The following is a 20930-nucleotide window of genomic DNA, read 5'->3' on the forward strand; positions in this document are numbered from 1 at the left end:
TCATTTATACCTTATAATAAAACCTAAACAGAAAAGGATGCTTTGATGATCAATGCCCTATTTTTCCTTTTAGAGTAAAAGAGGCGGATGGAGATGCAGAGAGGAGACAGGAAGGGAGGCGGTGCTAAGTGTCCTCCAGTCATCCTCTCAGTCAACTCCCTCTGTTCACTACTGTGCTGCATTTGAACGGAGGTAGACAGGGGACAGACAAGTAGGCTACCCGGCCACAAACAACTTCACAATTAATATGAGGAGTAAAAGGACGATTTTAAAGCCAGGACCTTGAACCTCTGGATTTTTTTTAAATTTTACGCACTGGATATTTTGGAGGAATATTTCCCTTTAACGTTAGATTCCCCTCTGTGTGGTCATTCACCACTATCTAAAATACAGCATATCCTCAGGTAATGGTTCTGAACACAAGAAAATGTGATTCATTTCCCAACACCCGCGAGGTAGCGAAGCCCAGGCGTTGGCATCTGAAACAGCTGGGTCGTGTCGAGAAGATTGTGGATTAACGTTTTGGGTTTTTTTGCCCCCCTGAATATCTCCAAAGGAAAAACCCGGACCCGGTTTTTTTTCTTCTTCCAGTGGCCAAAATGAGCGTCGATTTAATCGAATCACTTACATGAGTGAAGTCAAAACAAACGCATATTTCTTCCGAGGAGCGCACATTTTTTTGGACTGCGCCAGTCGCCCCGGCAAATATGGAAAGCGAGGTTTTCTCCCCTTTGCTGGAGCAGTTCATGCTCACGCCTCTGGTCTGCTGGGTAAGCCCTAATCAACTATGCAAATGTGTAACGGGAGAGCACGAATTAAACGGCCCTGCCCTGCTGAAGCATTCCCTTTCAAGTGTTCATTGATTGTCTTAACACCTTATTTGCATTGTCCCGTTTATTCTCAGGTGAAGACAGTCGGCCAGGCGACGTGGACCGATGGCACCACACTATCGGAATATATCGAATTAGTGGATGGGATTTACCTGAACGAGATCATGCTCGAGATGTGAGTTATTTGTCACATATTCCGAAATATTACAGTCCAACATATGTCCCCCTGCACGGCACCGCCATAGTGCAGCAGGATTGACCAATATAAGAGCATGCAGACCTTTGCTTAGGACCTCAAACGCACCATGTTGAAAGATCTAGGCTATGTAGGCTACACCTCAAAAGCATGCATTGAATAAATAGTAGCCACTTATATATTGCTCAGTGACAGGGGCTATGGGTGTGGATGAGCAAATTATTTATGGGGGTTTTACCTGGGTCATCCCCTAATGAGCAAATTTAGCATATCTTTAAGAACCAGCCTGTGTCCATCCCTTGAAATTGTCTGCTGAAGTGAATGTAGGCTATGCACAAAGGGACCTTGTATTGGGGGCAAACGTGGGTCACACACCATCAGAGATATTTGCAGACCGTTATTGTCAGGATCTTTTGGAGGTGTGTGTGATGCTGCTTAAGCATCTAGGAAGCAGTCACAACTTCCAGTAGCAAGTAGTATTTTTCAGTCACTGTCATCTGCAGCCTGCTGGAAGACACCCCGCTTCTGGAAGCTACAGGGCTCACGTTTCCTGCTGTGCTGCAGATTAAACTAGAAATAGTAGCCTTAAGGTGATAAACGTTGGAAGCAGTGCAGATTCTGGATGCAGATTACACAGCGATGCAGATCCCTCAGTAATGTAGCATGCCAGCACAGACACACATTTGTTTGTTTTTATTCAAGTGACAGGGAAGGAGATGCTCGGGCACATCTCTTGATAGAGTGTGGATGGTGGAGATGATGAGGCATTAGGTGTCTGTCTGAATCTGTCTGTGCGTATTTTTCCAGTCACCCTCTATGGTATAGCATGACAGCTTTCCATTCCTTTGTCTGGCTTAGGGCTGCTATTTCCAGCTTGCAGGGCAATTTTTCATCTTTTCCGCTAATGCTATACTCTACGCTGTCAGCATTTACTCCTCCTGTTTGCCTGTCAGTTTAACCAAGCCCGTTCCCAGTGGAACTGATTTACACCTCACAAGAGATTATGTGTTGCAGTTTCAGAGGGCAGCTTCTCGTGTCGCCTTGCTTTTGTATCTTGTATTCCAAGGTTAGATTGGCAGATAAGTGTCTCTGTAAGGGGGAGCTTGTCTTCTGCACAAGTGTCTGTATTTTTACATGTGCAGAGTATACCTCCGTGTGAATTGTTTTTAGAAGGGTTAAGCTGTTAGCTGTGTTGCATGAGGAGCTGATTAGCTCTGACTGGCTGTTTCCTGTTCTTGGTTGGTGTCCTCTTCCTCCTGCTCTGCCCTCTTCCACTGTCCTCGACCTCCTGCTGTTTGGCTGCATCACTCCACTAAGCCGCCTACCTACCTTCCTTGTCCACCTCTCTTTCCCATGCTTGTTCTTTCTCCTCCTACCGCTCCAGGCTGTGTCTAAACTCTCAGAGGAATCCTTAAAAACAGAAATGTGTTTAGGGCCTCTTCCACACAAAGTCACACAAGTCAGCAATATTTTTAGAGCATTTTTCCCTATGGGATAAAGGGTTGGAAGTGTGAGGCGAGAAAGTAAATGATTTGCCAAAATGGTTTAAAACCTTAAACGTGACAGGAAAGATATGCAAAGATAATTTCAAGCCCTGGTTTACTGAGGCAGTTTTACTGGCAATTCTTTAGATCTACATACTAAGACTGAGAGACACTCGGTAGGATTTCTGTCTACAAATAAATGGAATGAACTGGCTGGGACCTTTCTGTGGTGTGTTGTCGAGTGCTCCAATACAGAACAGCCAGCGTTGCACTAAAATGAACTGACTGGCTTAGTGATCGCCTGACAGGATGTCAGGGATTGCCAGTCGCAGCCAACTCTGTGTTTATATTTGTGTGAGTGTGTGTGTGTGTGTTTTCTGTAGGGCTTCTGTGTCTGTGTGGGAGTTTGTGTATCTGTGGGGTTTTTTGGACTGAGGCAGCTGTTGGTAGTCGTCTTGCCCAGCCACCCTCCCACACAAAAGGCCTACAGTATTGGTCAGATGTTATGTTGGTTGGTGAGACTGCTTTTTGTCCGCCTCTCCCACTTTACAAGCACCATGTGGTCACCTCCAGTTAGCTGAGCTAAAATAGGCTGTATCATAAGCTAAAATGTATGTTGCAGCTATGATGGCAGTCATCAAAGACATGTTCTATAATTTTTTTGACGTCGATGAAAGAAAATTCTAGTCGATTAACACACAAAACCTCAGTTTCTCCTTAAAGAATCATTCAAAAGCACAACTTTAAATCTTCTTTACCAGAGATGTGCTCATCCATAATACACGGGGAACGGACACAGAGCGTACATCGGTGGCACTTTCCTTTCCTTGTCTTCTCCTATTCATTCTCAAATCTGAATATAAATGAATTTAGTGTTAAAAGACCGAAGTGTGGATGAAGATCCGGCCATACTGGAAGAATTGTTTGGTAATGACTCCTTTCCTCTCTTCTGTCTTCTTCTGTTACTCATTAAAAGTAGCTTAGAAACCACAGGTGAGTTTTCCAACTTCCTTGAGGGACTGTAGGCGATAATTGACAGGGATTGTATTCGTTCCAATTCCTGGGCTCCCACAAATACACTCTCACTTACTCATTCGGTTTTTTCCTCACCCCATCTGTTTTATAGTGAGTGTTTGTTGGCATTGCGCTGCTTGCGATTGATCCAGTCATGCTAAAAAAGGCTCCGCTGGTGTCAGCCTCCGGTCTGTAGCTGCTGTTTACACTGAAAAAAAAGAGTTCAGCGCTGATGCATACTCTGCCATGAATAAAATGTTCTCTGCAGCCACAAAACACTTGTATCCTCTGGAGTGTACGATTAAAGAAAGCATACCTTTATTAGTCTCGAGGGGGACTCCAAATATATACACACATTAGTCGATGGAACGTGTGCAGTAATGTGTGAACATAATAATGTCGAACATGGTTTGATTAATTAACTTAAAGACAGGTTTCTCTTGCTCTCTTACAAAACTCACACGATTCGTATTGGCTGAGGAAACTTGAGCTTTTAACATTTTTACTGGTAATGTCAGCTGTTGTAGTATAAGCTGTGGTGTTGCTGTGTGGATGTTTCTGTGTGGCTTTAGTGCAGACATGGCAGACAGGCTGGCAGCAGTTGTCATCAGAACAGCATGGGAGAGAAGAAGAGAGAGACCCTAGGATTATCTAACGGTTTGCTGACTCGCAGATGGCACCACGTCCCCTCCACCCCCGCCCTCTCGTGACTGACATTACCTAGCCAATTAGATTGCCTCCTCAGTGCTGTCGAACCAATTAGTTTTCCCGCCCAGCAAGAGGGAACCAATTAAAGTTTTTTCAGAGTGACAACTGTCCGGTTGAATTCTCTCTTGTCCTGCCAAAGCTGTAGACCCGTGCTGGCTCATTGGCCTATTCGGTGAACTGTCAAGTCTGTCCTCTATGGGCTGCTGGGACAGAGTTATGCGAAAGACACTTGGAAGAATAAAAAAAGGTTTAGTGCGCTTTACTTTTTACATTGAGTTTTACATAACATTAATCATGTTGGCTGGCACAGCAAGCTATGTCTGTTTTTTGCAGGTTTTTTTACTTTGTTGCAAGTTTGAGTGAAGAAAAGTGCAAGTACAGATGGGTAGAATATGTGGATCGGGAAAAGAATGCTGTTATACATGTTATACCAGTTAATGCTCCTGTTGGCTTGAGTATTTCAGACAGATCTGTGCATGTCTGTACATTTTTGAATGGCTGCATGCATGAATGAGAGGGTAAAAAACACAAGAGTACAGCTTCCAGCATTTAAACTGCTTATAACTTGCAGACAAGAAGGGTATTTTCCAGTGGTTGTCCATCATGAAGGAGTTAAAAGATGAGTCAGTGAATATGGATTTATTAATACTGAAGGCTGATCTGAGAGCCTATTTTTTCTCTCAAGGCCACGTTACAGTAAATCCACTGTGTAGGCTCAAATACACAGGATGTAGTCCTCTGCTGTCATCACTTCCTTTCATGACAGAATTGGCTTTTCGACACATCATGCAAATAAACACTGGACTCAACCCATGGGCTCTTTAGAAGAGGGACAACACTGAATGACATGTGTTGGTTTAAGCCCTGGACCCAGTTGGTCTTTTGTTGTAGACGATCAGATGCATCATTTGATTCTCTGGTAACTGTTATACTAACATACGGAGGCCATGTTATACTCATGCTCTGCTTTTTATGGCTCCAGTAGAATATTCTGAGGTTAGACAGCCATTTGGCTACATTTCATTATTACAGGCACAATCTAAAAAAGAAACCTGAGTCAGCTCTCCTCCTGTTTTTAATTTCAATCTTAATCTCTAATTCATAATTTTCTAAATTAAGACCTAAAGGAATGCATTATCCTAGAACACAAATCCTATTTATGTTGCCCTTTCAGACCTACTGTAATTAAGCATAAAACATGATTCATGTTAATATATTCAATTCATCACGGATCCCACACTTTCTTTGCTGGCTTCCACCCGTGTTGTATTCACCTGACTGCACTAGAGCTGCATTTATCGATTAACTGATCTAAAGAAATTAATCTGCAGCTATTTGTGAATCGATGGCAATTTTCTTAGCTAATCTACCAGATGTGTGCTGGTTTCAGCTTCTCAAATGCAAATGAAATATCTGAATTTTGAACTTGTTCTGACGGTACAAGACATTGGAAAACATTACCGTGGATTCTAGTTTTTATATAGAAAATAATCGGTTCAGTGAAAATGAACACAATTGTTAGTTGCGCCGAGAGATGCTATGCTTCTTGTCCTAATCCTCATGTTGTTTTTCTCTCTTCCCTTTCTGTCAACTCCTTCTGCTACTGTACCTCTTGAATTTCCCCCCTTCCTCCCTCCCCTCCTCCTGCTGAAGTCTTCATCTCTGTGTCTCCTTTCCTGTTCATGCCTCACCTCTCTCGCTCTCCCGCCCCTTTCCCTCATCTGTTTTCTTTGAGCAGCATGTTGAAGCCTTTGTTGCTTTCTCTAGGGCTAGTTACAGCAGACATAGTTGGGATTCCGGCAGGACTATAGAAAAGATGCGGGCAGATCTGCTGCTGGGTTGTCAGTCTGTTCCGTCCTCCCACTGCTGCTACTGCCTGGACTGTGGCGTCCACAGCCCTCCGCATCAAAGCGTAGAATCGCACATTATTTCGGCATCTCGCATGAGTGTCTTTGTCATACCATGCTCGCTCTGTCTGTCTAGCAGGAGGATGTATATCAAGTCAGACAGGAAGCAGCAGCTGTGACCTTGAGAGGACAAAAATTTAACAAGGCTGTGTTAATGTGAGACACTCAAAATCCCACAACCAAGGACATGTTAAACCCCACAGGGACCATTTTAGGAATTTAGACACAAGTTTGCTGTTAGTTTTGCAAACCTAGCAATTCAGTCCATCTGATTTACAAGGAAAGTTTTTTCTTACAGCCATGTATTCTCAGGATTAGTTGGGACTTGACCATGATGTTCAGCATGTGTCAGGAAATGCTATAGATATTAACATTTAACCTGCCATTTGTGCTGCATTTCCTCTGACTATGAATGAATCACAGCCCTTAACCATTTGACATTGTGGTTTTGGATGTTCTATTGTGCGTTCTGTTAACTTAGGAGCATGTAAACAAAAATTACAATACTGTTAAGTCTTAAATTAATTTATACGTATTCAGGCTACCTCAATCTAAGAGAGAACCAGTCCTTTGTTGGAGATTGAGATCTTGTTAGAGACGTGGGTTTATCATGAATTTCCCATTCCCCCCTGATTTCTATTCGATTATGCTTAATCAAATTGGTTAGATCCTAATTCTGCTGCTGCTGCTGTTAATGCAAACTCAACACTTCCTCCACCGGCTTCATGTTACAGGCCCTTCAATAGCTCAGGGGAAATAAGCCCTTCTGTCCCCTGGAAGACTTTTGCTGTGAAGCATCTGCATGAAGTGTTGAGTTTCATCAACAGCAGCTTAACATTGAGAATTAACAGCACAGTAGAATATATCAGTTATCAAATACAACATGTCTGTTAAAAAAGAGGAACTTGGAGTAGTGAGTATGGCAGGACGATGTTGTACTTAAGGCATTGTACGCGCTGGATTTAATTTAGGAGCCATTATGATATAAGAAATTATTATGTGAGATATTGAATAACATTTAAAGGTTTTCTGGTCTAAGAACTTGCAGTCCAGTACAAAGTAATGCATTTGATCACATCCAGTTTGTAAGGAATGAGTTTAGCTGCAGTCCCTATGGCTATAATGGCTGAGGAGGATAATGGGAAGAGGCCCTGTGGAAACAGAAAGACAAAGACAGGAGAGAAACGAGGCCATGAAAAGTCAAGACAAGGAAATGGGGTGATGAGAATTACATACCAATGGTCAAACCCTCACTGGGCCATTTGTATACTACAGTTCTCACAGGAAAAGAGTGGGGGATGAGAAAATGGGATGCAGTCATCTTGAGAATTGGTCCACATGATGGGAAAATCTAAACTACTGGCATACTAAATATACAGTATATGCATATTTTGAAAGTAGAATGATAGTACCATCGTCACATGATGTTTTGAGATCATCACATCACTCTTTCCTAGTTTGAGTTTAATTGCATTTGTAGAAGTACTGGTTAACCTGCCTGTCTGCTCTTACTGTACTTAACAGATTCCATTTGGAAAGGCAGTAGGGATGCACGCCAGTATAACAGGATTTGATTGTAGCAAGGTTAAGGCTGAATTTCAATTTCTAGGAACTGGTTTGCTGTGTAAACGTTTCAAAAAAGTTATCGTGCTTAGGTTATACTGAGAACTCATAATTTGAGTTGTATCACTCATTACTACTTCAAATGATTCCTGCCCTGTTGATGCTGTGCATGCAACATAAAGTCTGCAGAGATTTTATCTACTAATCCATTCAGATATGACTTGAATGTAATGGCAACACTTCTTAAAATATTCTGTAAAATTCAACACAAAATCTTGTAAATTCATTCATTATGATCATTTATTTTCCCAGTCATATTTATTGTTGGCCTGTCAGCTGTTGGGGCATGTCACAAGCATTGCATGGTTAGTTGTGATTCTGTAAGGCATGTGAATGGTTAAAGTATGACTTTGATCTGGGTAATTGAGTTATGTGTATTTACTGAGGGAGACACTGGTCAAAATGAGTCATTTGGCCAATAATGCAGATGTTGTGGTTTTGTTTGTGATGTTGCCGTTTGTTGAGGCGTGTTGGTGTCAGCCAGTTTTGTATGGTGGATGTTTCAGAATCAGACCCACAGAATTATCCTGAACTGAACTGTTATCCTTGCTAATAAGTGCTCATCCCCCACATTCCTCTTAGTGTGTGTGCGTGTGTGTGTGTGTGTGTGTGTGTGTGTCACACAGAGGCAAAAACACACACTCCCCCGCTGTGTTTGGACAGTACAGCTCATAAGCTCTATCCCCAACACGTGGCCATGTGTAGCCTTCATTTTTTTGTTTGTGTGTGTGCATTTAGCCTACTTTGTGTGTGTGTGTATGTGCCTGGCTGCCCATGCTGACTGTAATGTAGCCTGTCATATATAGGTTAAAACTACTCCCTAACCAGCCAATCAAAGCCAAGAGACGAGAAGAGAAAGCCCAGTGGCCCTAGGCTCTACATAAGGCTGCAGTGCCTATCGACAGCACCGACGGACCGGCTTATTGACTGGCCGTCTGGCTGACTTGCTCAGTAGTTGTCTGCCTTGCTAGCTGCTTAGCTGGCTTTCTGCCTGTCTGTGCCTAATCTATTTATTTAAAGTCTTAAGTTTACTATATCAGCAGGAACAGGGAAGGAGGCAAAAAGAGGGATTTCTGACCCCTGTTACTCTTCTAAGTCCCTGAATATATTCTCATGCTGATCCCTGGGAGGTCGGCCTGTCGCGTGCTAGTATGTGTGGGAGAGAGCCAGAGAAGCGAGGGGTGGATTGTGTGGAGTCAGAGTCATGTTGATGTGGACGCCATGTTCTTGGCTGACTGATGGTGAAGGAATGTGTGAATCGGCAACCGTCTCATTGTTTTTTCTCTCTTTCAGTCTCTCTCTCTCTCTCTCTCTCACTCACACACACACACACACACACACACACACACACACACACACACACACACACACACACACACACACACACACACACACACGACATCACCCTCCTCGCCCTGACAGGATTACAGCCTCCTCTGTGCTTTTTGATTAATGGGTTAAATAGACCCCCTACTATGGACCTCGAAAGGGGCTGCGTGTGTGTGGATGGGGGGAGTTGGGGAGGTCACGTGATGGTTCATTTAGACCAGTATTAAAAAGAACCCTGTGTCCTTCTGATTAGCCTGATCGTGTGTGGGTGTCTATATCAGGGCAGAGGCTGATCACAAGACTAATTAACACATCCACACTGCAGCCGGTTGATTTAAGAGACAGTAAACCTGCCCTTTTTATTGGTGTAACATTAGATTATTATTTTATTATATGAGAATATTATTTAAGCCTTAAATTATGGTTTGATTTTATATGCGATGTATTTTTAATCAGTCTTAGTAGAAACAGGACAGCAGCATGGTATAGTGATTTAGGAAGAGCCATTCAGCCAGAAGTCCCCTGTGACTCCCAAGCATCCATCAAGCTGAATGTCCTTGAAGATGGAATATTAATAATCCTTTACCTTTGACCTCCTCTCTCAAACAGAACAAGACGGACAAAAAAAATCTTGATTTTTATAGACTGTCTTATGGCATTTCAGGATGAAGCTTCATTGAGCCGTTAGCACATACATACATGCTATTCTGGAGTGCAGATGCAGACGTGCACACATACAGTATGCATGGCTACACATGTGCTGCACACTACATGCAAGCACGCATACATTCACAAGCAGACAGGACTCTCCTCCCCCTACTTGGAGCATGTTGACCCTTGTATATAGGTCATAGTATGTATATGCTTTGAAGTCAGAAGTTGATATCATGAAAAAGACAGCAGCTCTTTAACAGTGTCGGTGTTAAGATCTACAAATCTCGAATACATGAGATGGTTTTCCCAGACAATCTCAAAGCAGGTGTATCATAAATTACTTACAGGGATTGTTTAGGGAGGGTGGGTGGGATTTTACTACTTTCCCCTCTTGGGCTTGATGCATGGTTGACCAAGGATGACTGTCATCCTGTGTCAAAATGTGCCCCTCTCAGTGTCAGTCAAATGCATGTCCTGTTTCAGTTCTGTGAAAACATATGGATACAGTGGATGTTCATCTTGATATTTGATTGTCTGATTTTTCTATTATAAATTGTCAAATGTACTTGATGTCATAGGATCCCACTACCTTGCACAGATATTTGAAGCCTACAAAGGGACAGTGTCCCTCTGCTACGTGGTGAACCCATATCGGCTCTAGGGTTGCTGCTTTGTCACCACTTCTATTTTGTGAAGGAGTCTAAGAAATAGGAATTTCCCTCAGGGGATCAGTTATCAGGTATCACAGGTCTTGCATAGAATTAGGCTGTTGAACTGTTCACTTGTAAGTAGTCTGTACTACAGAGGTGGCAGTTAAGAAGTCCTGACATGAATACTTTACAGTTAAAACAAGGGGAAAGTAATTGGCTGATAAGCGCATGAAAAAGAGACACACAAATGGCTAGTAAACTCATCTTTTTGCATCAGTTTGTCACACCATATATCTCGTCAGTGCCTGTGTTTTAAAAAAGCTTTGAGCTGAAATTGTTTTGGGTATTTTAAAGGTAATTTCAATGCATATGCTAATGATAGTTTGGCTGTTGAGGTGGTACTGTGTGAGCTTGAGGAATGTCTATGAGGCTCACTAAAACATGTTGACACCCGTGATAACATCAGTCGCCATGCATGCTCCTTTTAATGTCCTTTGGGCAGCACAGTCAGGTAAACACACACATGGTCGCTCTTCTACAGGCACTCAGAATATACTTCTTCTCTTTGATTCAGAAAGATGAGGTAAATGGAGATCACTAACGTTAGAGAGTTACTGAAATACATGCTCCGTTTACCATGCGAATAAACTCCTCCTCAGTATTTGGATATACAGTCTACAGAGGGTCCCTTGTAGAATTTGCTTCCCAAAGACGTTTGAATTGGGTTTAACTCATTGAAGATTTGATTTGAAGGCCGGAGAAACTGTCTGTCTGAAACATCGGAGACAGTGGATGGGCGCCATTTCTATTTAGCTCAGTCTTTGAATGCGTTTTTACTTTCCTTAACATGGTTATGGCACCAACTCTACTTGGACAGGGGCCAAGGGTCCAAGGTCACTGTGCTGCTTATGAATTTAACCAAACACATGCTAAGAAACGTTAATGTTAAAATGTCTGTCTACATCTTCAACTGATATTTTATGTCTGCTAAAACAGAGATTACATAACAATTTACCATATTTATTCCACAGAAATCCTAAGGCCACGGTGCAGAGGACCAACAAGAAGGTGAACAATGACCCCACGCTGCGCATCCAGAACCTCTCTATTCTCATCAGGCAGATTAAAGCCTACTATCAGGTGAGATCTTTTTTTTTGCTCCCAAACAAGCTGCAAAGTCAGATATACAGTATGTTCCTCTTTTGGTTGTTCAACAGTGTCCATGTTGAGGGGAAGGTTGTGAGCTGTTTGTTTTGTTGCAGAATCTCTGGGTCAGAAACTTGCTGAATACCTTGCATAAATACGGACCTGCGTGGTGTGGGCTGAAGCTAAGCTCTATGGAAAGCTTCCTTTTATGCCTGAGTCAGGGTGGTCTGCATTTTTTTGCCCTCTATGTTACAGTGAAAAACTGCTTTCACTCACACACAAACAGAATTGAATGTGCCCACAGAAGCACATTCCACATAAAGACTTGGAAGTATAAACAGAGATATACTTGCAGATGTGTTTGTCGTTGACTACGTATGATGTGGTATCATGATCCTCATCCAGATGTCAGAGAGGGCCCAGTAAATATACAGAGACTTGAGGAATGTGACACACATGAAGCCATTGATCTGTCGCTCCTGCTTGCTCTGATGAATCATTCAATGAATTTACTTTTGTCTTTTTATTTAAAAAAAAAAGATCTTGTACAGCAGATATATCACCATCACATTTGATCATTACTTATACTAAAAGGAAATGATTAAGACGTAAAGCAAAAGTGGAGGAGGAAGTGTGGGGAACTAAAATAATGGAAGATTGACTCCTTGATAACAAGATATCATAAAGTCATACTTCTTACACACAGCACTTCAATGCACATTTGGTGATCTCAAAAACATGTGGAAAGCTGTAAGTGCAAGTGGAAATGATGCACCAATAAACAATTAGTCAACAAAATGCTGTGCTCATACATGCGCACATCCTGAACCATCTCTTAAGCACACAGTCAACTTTGCAGTGTGCACATACAGTATAGCACACTACATGGTTGATTTGCCTGTGAATAAATCTGAATAGAAGTAGATAAAATATACTGAACATGAAAATGATAGAAAGTTGCATGTTCTGTCTGGCTTCATAGAACATGGTCCTACTTTCCTCTGCATTGTGCTAATGAATGTAATCTCTAGAGCGTTATCTAGAGAGTTATTGTGACATGATTATATCCTCCTCGTTGATGGACAGGTAAACGTTTTTTAAATGTAAGGTAAATGTGATGGTTTCGGCTGGTATTCAACAAATCATAACAATCATGGTGCACGCGACCAAATGTCAAGTTGATGGTACAATTTTGCAATTCTTTGTCTTCAATCGATGTTTACTTTTTTATTTTTTACAGTCTGCTGTCATACATTCATTCATTCATTCATCTACAGTATTACTTAAATGCAGTGTCACTTCTTAACTGTGTGTGACTGTTAATCCAATTGTGAAACCAGTAATCTTGGCAAATATGAACAGTCCATAGAGAATGTGATGCACTACATTGCTGCAACAGTGTCTCTGTAACTGTGTTTATGATAACCAGGAACTGAGCGTGACCCAGCATGCTGTTGCGACAGTGCAGTGAGTTTAGGAATGCCATCATGGCCAAGCAGTCGCACTGATAGAGACAGATTTCCCACACTTTAGGTTTGGGACCATGACCCATATATTCATGGCTGTGGCTGTGCAAAGGCATCTTTTTTTTTTTAACATAATTTGGTATTATTCAGTATGAAATGGAGAAACAGTGCATTTTAACTCCTACCTTTAGCTGCATCTCATTACATTTTCGTTGTTGTACTTGAGAGTACTGGAATAAGACTAAACAGCTCTTAAGGTTGTTTTTGTTTTTGTGTGTCTAGATTGTAATTGTGATAAGTCTACTATTTCTATGCTTAAGTTTCATCTTTATCTTTGCCCCAGAGGTCAAGCGAAGAGTGTCACTGGTTGGTTAATTGCTTTGTTAGATCCAGTTTGCCTTAGTACCAAACATCCTGTTAACGCTCTTCATCTTATTTAAACAATCAGCCTTTTGTTTAGACTTTGACGTTTTAAGCCTACAAAAGCTTCACTAGAATTATAGGTCTCAGAGTCAGTGGTTGGGTCGGTGACTGCTGGAGTTAAGTAGTGACCAGCAGAGTCGGGGGATGATGAGATGAACAGGGAGAAATAAGAACATTAACAGCATCTTCATGACTCCTTTGACAGCAGGTTTACTTCCGGTTCACTTCCGGTTCTTAGTTTTACTTCTGGCCAGCGGAATTTGAGCATGTATCGAAAATGATTTGAACGGATCCATTGTTTTATCTTAAAGTTGAGGTAGCCTTGTTCCATATGGCCAGAGTGTTCAATACATGGACATAAGCAGAGACAAAGTAAGTTTTTCACCTAACACAATGTGAGTAAACCGGTGTTCTGTTCGAGATCTCAATGAAAGGCAAGGATTGCACTTTTTATGTGTTTTGTGGGCATTTAACTCATGCTATTGAGTAATCCGAGTTGTTTTAGCTTTAGGAGGACATTGTAACCCAACAATGAGACTGTTGTTCGTCTATGGTGTTTCGTTAATCTTCTCTGTTTGCCGCTGCATCGCTCTGTTGACCTCATGGTTACACTATTGTTCAGCCACTTGTGTCTGCAGGCTCTGCCTCACAGAGACCACCTACAGGTTTGACCCCCCTACCCCCCACCCCCAAAGTTCCCTACTGTGCATCTGTCTGCCCCCTTTATGGCCTTTGAGGGACTTCGAAATCGACTGATATTTTTACCGTAATTTAGATAAAAGCCAGACTGTAACATAATGTAGTTCTTAGAAAAAAAACAAAGCGCTTTGTTTACATAGGGCTCTCAGTACTTCATACCAAAGAGATTAAAGTTGGATGATTTAAAAAGGCATGAGACTCTTGATTGTTTGCTCTTTGAATTATCTCGATTTTTTTTTATGCATCTCCCACTCTTTGATTTACAAGTAGACTGTCAGGGATGAGACTTTAAGTTGCTCTTCTTATTTTACTGCTGCGATCATTGCAGCTGCTAATCAGCTAAAAGTGTCAAGCAGTTGGTTAATGTGTATTTAATCAGAGTAAAGACGCTGACTCAGAATTAGGCTTAAAAATGCAAGACCACTAAGGAAGATGGTAAGCGGGCATTAAGACTAGATCAGGCGGTCTGGCTAAAACGCAAGTCCTCCCATTCTTTTTGAATGGGTGTAGTGTGTTTAAGCTTTGGTAGTGGGGACCACGGGGGGGGGGGGGGGGGGGGCCGGAAAAAAACACACCGGCCGGTGGCGAAAAGTTCAGACGAATTCAACTTTTGGAGAAATGCAACCTGACGTCACATGGTGATCAGACTTGTCTGTGCACAAAGCTCGATCCCTCCATCTCTTTTCTCGCCCTCAGAAACAGATGTAAATGCCGTCCTTATAACAACAATATGACAGAAAGCAATAATTGTGAAGTACAAAGTCTACTTGTGCTACATTAGGGGGTTAAAGAATGTAACAGTCACAAGCGTGAGCCATTTAAGAGACACTCCCACCGCCACACAACCCTGCAGTGATCGCCGAAGCTGCCTGAGGCTATGCGAATGCGGCTTAAGTATGAGAGACGGACAGAGTACCCATCATCTGGTTATGGTTTGGTCAGTAGGCCAGTGACACATAGTTTAGTTTGGTTCTGTGTTCCAGCTCATTGAATTTTTAAGGAAACGACTTTGAGATTAAAGTAGTGACTGTCAGCTATGGACCTGTGCCGCTTTCTACTTTTCGCGGTGCTGTTAAAAAAATTGGAAGTGCACTGAATGAAAATAGCTAAATGTCCTGCATTGTTAAACCAAAATGGATGTCTCAAACACACTTAAAGCTGAAAGTCAGCTCTTTAACCTCATAGGCCCAAAAAACTGAACATGTGTCTAAATACACACACTCACACACAGTTTCTGATCGAAAGACAGAATTAGCCTATTCTTCTTTGGGGAATGAGGAGGAAACTTGGCTTTGATATACGGTTTTATAGTGATCTCCGTTTCCTGTGGTTGTTTGGTCGCTTACGGGTTTTAGATTTCCAGAGCCATATGGATGAAGATGGAACTATTCGGGTCTTAGGGTAATGGACATAACAGGTTTTCAATGTACTGTACTACGCAGCACTTTGAAAAGGGGACCTGCAGTAAGTGGAAGCCTTGTATGGTCCGTTGCTTCCTGTGATTCAATAAATTGATCTCACTTAAGACTCTTTTTAATTAAATTTTCGGAGAATCGGTTAGAAACCACTCTAGGTAAGGATATCACCGCATGTGAACAGAGCAAATAGTCTTGTTTTCTTTATTGGATCTTAAGAGGACAAAGCTAATGAGTGATGCATCAACATGAGCTGAATTCACACACATACAGTCAATGTCTAACTGAAAGCTAACTGGTGTCCATAGATATGTCGGCTCTTCTATAAAAGCTCTATATTTCATTTAGAGTTAGTGGCGAGTCAGCAAGGGCTCCGATTCAATAAAGTCTTCACCTCCTTCTCCCCAAAGGCTCCTCTGGTGTCAAGAGATTACTAATCATTAACCTTCTTGAACTGCCAGATGCAGACAGTTGACTTTCTTATGTCCCTTACCTTCGCTACTATTCCACTCCTCCTCCCTGCCCCTTCACTTCTGTACAAGATGTAATCCTGGCAGCATGTGTCCTTTTCCACATGGGAAATAGGAGATGGGAGATGGGAAATGAGAGATTGATTTTGCTCAGAGGTTGTGAAATATGAATTGGCACAGGACAAGAATTCCAATAATGATGGTTTTCATTTCATAGCTCTCTTGGGCTGAGTTTGAGTGTGTGTCTGCTATCAAAGTCTATGTTATTGTTCTGGTATAGTAGATTGTGTAGGAGGAGGTCAAATGTCTAGACAGGCTTCAGACTTTGATTTCAGAATCTGGTGAACAGATCAAGGCTGAACAGCTGTAAGCATGCATGTGCGTATTAATATACTGCTACTATTTCTAATGATGCATAGACGCAGCCATGATGATCGTAGTAACATATTTCCTTACCGTTGGTGAGGGTTAATGTTCATGGTAGCAATTATCGCATTTTTGCGTCCCGAGTGGGCTATTAACTTTTCCGGTTAGTTGGTCATTTCTGTACAGAGTCCATTGAAGGTTTCATTTTTCTGTTGGTCAGTCCAAATATATACTGGGCCTCCTTTTTAATTTAGTGGCCTTGGTTTGGCATTCTTCAGCAGGGTGTATTATGGAGCTTCAGCCAGCTGAAGTAAATTCTTTGTTCTTTTACTGGCTTTTCTCAAAGCTTGCAAAGTGAGTCCCTTTATCCTGCTTTATGAAAATCAGGCTCAGGCAGCATCTGGGGCCATTCAGTGTCAAAACCACTCATTCAAACTGATGAGATGGTGATAGCTTTTCTCAATGACAAAAATGTGGTTTCTTTAGTTGTGAAACGATTTTTTATAAAAATCTATAAGCTCCAGTGGATGTTATTCAATGTTGATTTGTTTTATTGCAGGCTGGTGTAGACGGAAGTCCAGTTAAAAGCAACATTTTTCTCTGCTCCCAGCTTAAGACGTTACTATAAGAGCACTTCTGTCCTCAGTTTGCCACTGCTTTGGTTTGGGGTGTGGCGCAAAGTTTGGGAGCTCTGTTTTGACTGTTTTAAAGGGTGACAGAGGACACCATTCATGCTGAGGGAGCCTGGCCCTAAACCTTTCCAAGGGTCTTTGGCAAGACTCTGGGAATAGATAATCTAGAAAAGGTTATTTCAGGCCTCCTTTAGGTGTTTTAGAGTGTGATCACACTGTGCTTTTGGCCGCGGCCAAAACCGTTTTTTCAGCTAAAGTCTAGTACCTTTAAGTAGTGTGAGCGCACCCGCTCCGCGCTCAACTGGGGCCAGCTGGCCCTCCACGGCCCGCTTGAAATAGGTGGGCTTTAGCGGAGCCGTTTGCACATGTACGAGCACGAGCGTGCGCACGTGTACGCGCACGAGCACGAGCACGAGCCCTACGGCAGTAGCGTTATGTCCGCCTGTTCGGACATGTAAATAGAAGGACGGACCATGCGCGGACATTTAACAACAACAACAATGGCGGTGAAAGGTTCATGTTGGTGTGATGCGGAGGTGGAGTGTTTACTGCAGATTTGGTCGGATGAAAATATTCAAAAACAGTCGACAAGACGCACAAAAACTCCGAGGTCTATGGAAAGATTTGTAAACAAAACCACACACACGCGATCAATGCGTGTGACGTGTTACGGCTTGAAGGCGTATGGACAGCAAGAAGTATTGGCCGAGGCCCTGGTAGTGTGAGTACAAACGGGGCTGGGGCGCGGGGGGGAGAGGGAGGGGGGACAAGTACCCTAAAGTCCGGGTCGTGGTCCGGGAGGACAGTGTGATCACACCCTTAGAGCGTGATCACACTGTCCTCCCGGAGGCCCTCCCTCTCCCCCCGGCGCCCCAGCCCCGTTTGTACTCACACTACCAGGGCCTCGGCCAATACTTCTTGCTGTCCATACGCCTTCAAGCCGTAACACGTCACACGCATTGATCGCGTGTGTGTGGCTTTGTTTACAAATCTTTCCATAGACCTCGGAGTTTTTGTGCGTCTTGTCGACTGTTTTTGAATATTTTCATCCGACCAAATCTGCAGTAAACACTCCACCTCCGCACCACACCAACGTGAACCTTTCACCGACATTGTTGTTGTTGTTAAATGTCCGCGCATGGTCCGTCCTTCTATTTACATGTCCGAACAGGCGGACATAACGCTACTGCCGCAGGGCTCGTGCTCGTGCTCGTACACGTGCGCACGCTCGTGCTCGTACATGTGCAAACGGCTCCGCTAAAGCCCACCTCTTTCAAGCGGGCCGTGGAGGGCCAGCTGGCCGCAGCTGAGCGCGGAGCGGGTGCACTCACATGGCTTAAAGGTACTAGGCTTTAGCTGAAAAACCGGTTTTGGCCGCGGCCAAAAGCACAGTGTGATCACGCCCTTAGTCATTATCATCTGTAGGTCATGAGACCTTTGATGCACCCAGACTGAGAGAACACACTTGTTTCATTACTGATGATAACAAACTCTTTACCTGCTATTTAAATACTCTGAATTCATCTTTATCGTCTTATACCCATTTGTCTGCAAATGTCCTTTTTCTGTTGCTGGGCCAGAGTGAAGTGGAACAGACATTGACACAGATACAGTACACTCTTTCACCCTCAATCACACACACACACACACACACACACACACACACACACACACACACACACACACACACACACACACACACACACACACACACACACACACACACACACACACACACACACACACACACACACACACACACACACTGCTGTAACGTACTGTAGCTATGGAGGTATTTTTGGTTTTGACTTCATCAAAAATGGAGAAAATAATTTTCCATCCTTGTTATTACAGCTTTTGCCTCAATACAGCTGTTATTGATATTACCTTCAATTAGAACTCTGTCAAAATGCTGTACATGTGTAAACATATCTATTATAAAGGCTATGTTTGTCTGGATTTCCCTCTTGACTCATTGTCTTGCTGCTCCTTTCAGCATCAGTCATGGGCAAATCAGTTTATTAGGGCATGTGCTTGTAGCTGCAGGCTCAGTGTGTGTTGTCATGCAGACTCACATGCTAGCTAGTCTGAAAACCCTGTTTATGATGTGTAACAGCTAGCCAACTAGCTACGTTTTTCAACAATCAAATAGGCAGCAGACTGTTATCCACTGAGTAGAGTAACGGTATACTGTATAATTATAATTGAGTTCAGACGTGAATTAGATGGATCAAGCCATACAATATACTTTAAGCCTATAATCATATAATTTCTGTTCTGTTTCTAAGACCGTACTTGGGTTTGGCTTTGATTACTTATAAATCCTAATCAAATACCTGACTTTATTAATAAGGACTGTTGTTTAGCTATATGCTTGATTCTGCAGCGCTGCTAAAAGTCGATATCCTCTACTGGTTGCTTGTTAGACTGAGGAAATGCCAAAGCCACAAGTTGCTTTGAACAAGCTGACAACTATTCAGTATTTTTGCCCGTGAAATTAATTTCTTGAAATCAAAGATCTTTCTTCTCTCACATTCCTAGAATTGATATTACTTCTGAACAGTCACGCATTATACTTTATCTGTTTTCAAAGAACAAGGGAAGTATTCATGTAACCAAGTGTCATCTGTTGCCGCCAGCTTTCTCGTCCGCTTCTTACTGTAAACAAACACTTTACTTTTTCTGAGACATATGTGTACATAGACATCCCCACTGTTTCTGAGGTTTCAAGTCCTTCGTGTTGAGGGATGTTCCCGTTTACACCCAGAACCGCTCACTAGTCACATCATATAATCACAGCCCTGAGTGAGAGCTGAACATTGGTTTACCAAAATAACAAAATGTGCGTACATCTCTGCAAGCCCTTACTTTGTGTCTTTGTTTGTGTGCCTGGTGAGATACAGAGTACATGTGAAGGGGAATTTGCGGCAGTTATGATGTATAAAAAGTTCCCATATGCTGAAAGGGAGCTATTTTTAGGCACTGGCACAGTAGCTGTGTTGAGGGGAAGCATGGAGCAGAGTTCTTGTTTTCCATCTCTGAACTAGAGCATGTGGGTTGTGTCTGCAGGAGTAACTGGTCGGATTCAATTAAAATAAAAATTAAGTTGTTTATGCTGTATTCTTTCAGTTCCTTTATAACACAATGTGGATAAAAGGAAGCCCATTTTTAATTGACCACTTTTTTTTATTGTAACATCCAGGTAGTAACGAATAAACGCATTTACTCCAAATCGTCATTGCAAAAAAAGAAAACCTGTTATCCAAGCCACTCTGAAATCCAACGAAGCTATAAAGTAAATTAAACCTAAATTGAAAACAGTAGATTAGAGTTGAAAGAACCATCAGCAGAAACAATCAAACTCAATTTCAGAACAATAATTGCATCGACTTCAGTTGAATAGAATGACGTGTTAACTTTTCCAGAAGCAGAGCCCTGGGGTGATGCGGTGGAGGTTGGAGGGTTCGGGCTTCCCCAGCCCACCTGCCTCCACCTTTGAGCTGAGCAGCAGGATCAACCCGTCCGCTCGTTCAGCCTCAGGGGTCAGTTGTAAAAAGCACTCTAGCTGATAGAATACAGCACAGAACAAAAGAAACAGGGTACTAATGGCTCGTTTTCTCCTCCTCCTCATGTAAGAGATGATCTGTCCATCTGGCCGACAGTAGACCCCAACTGCTGTCCTTTTCAGTGGATTTTACTACCGAGCCAAGAGCAACTGTTAAATGTTTTTTGTCGGGTCAAATTTACCCTAATTAATTAGTAGTTCAGCAAGCATGGTAGCTTTATTTAATCTCTTTAATTATAAAGTGTTGCACATAACCAGGAATTATGTGATGATTGATAGAACAATTTTTACAGGTTCATTCTTAATTCTCTATAATTCATGCTTTGTTAAAGTTAAAACCTCTTTTGTTGTTC

The 20930-nt window shown here is 42.4% G+C and overlaps 1 protein-coding gene across 1 annotated transcript in view; it reads left to right on the forward strand.

The window, feature by feature from the left end:
* The first annotated feature begins 654 nt into the window (after window positions 1-654).
* Window positions 655-20930, forward strand: part of ccdc88ab (coiled-coil domain containing 88Ab) — a 64792-nt gene continuing 44516 nt past the window's right edge. Inside the window, exons 1-3 of the mRNA XM_083923089.1 lie at window positions 655-770; window positions 905-1005; window positions 11427-11535. Of these exons, the coding sequence (XP_083779215.1) occupies window positions 708-770; window positions 905-1005; window positions 11427-11535 (273 nt within the window). The 5' untranslated portion in view covers window positions 655-707. The remainder of the gene's footprint in view (window positions 771-904; window positions 1006-11426; window positions 11536-20930) is intronic.

This window comes from Echiichthys vipera, assembly GCF_963691815.1.
Source record: "Echiichthys vipera genome assembly, chromosome: 11".
Classification (NCBI taxonomy): domain Eukaryota; kingdom Metazoa; phylum Chordata; class Actinopteri; order Perciformes; family Trachinidae; genus Echiichthys; species Echiichthys vipera.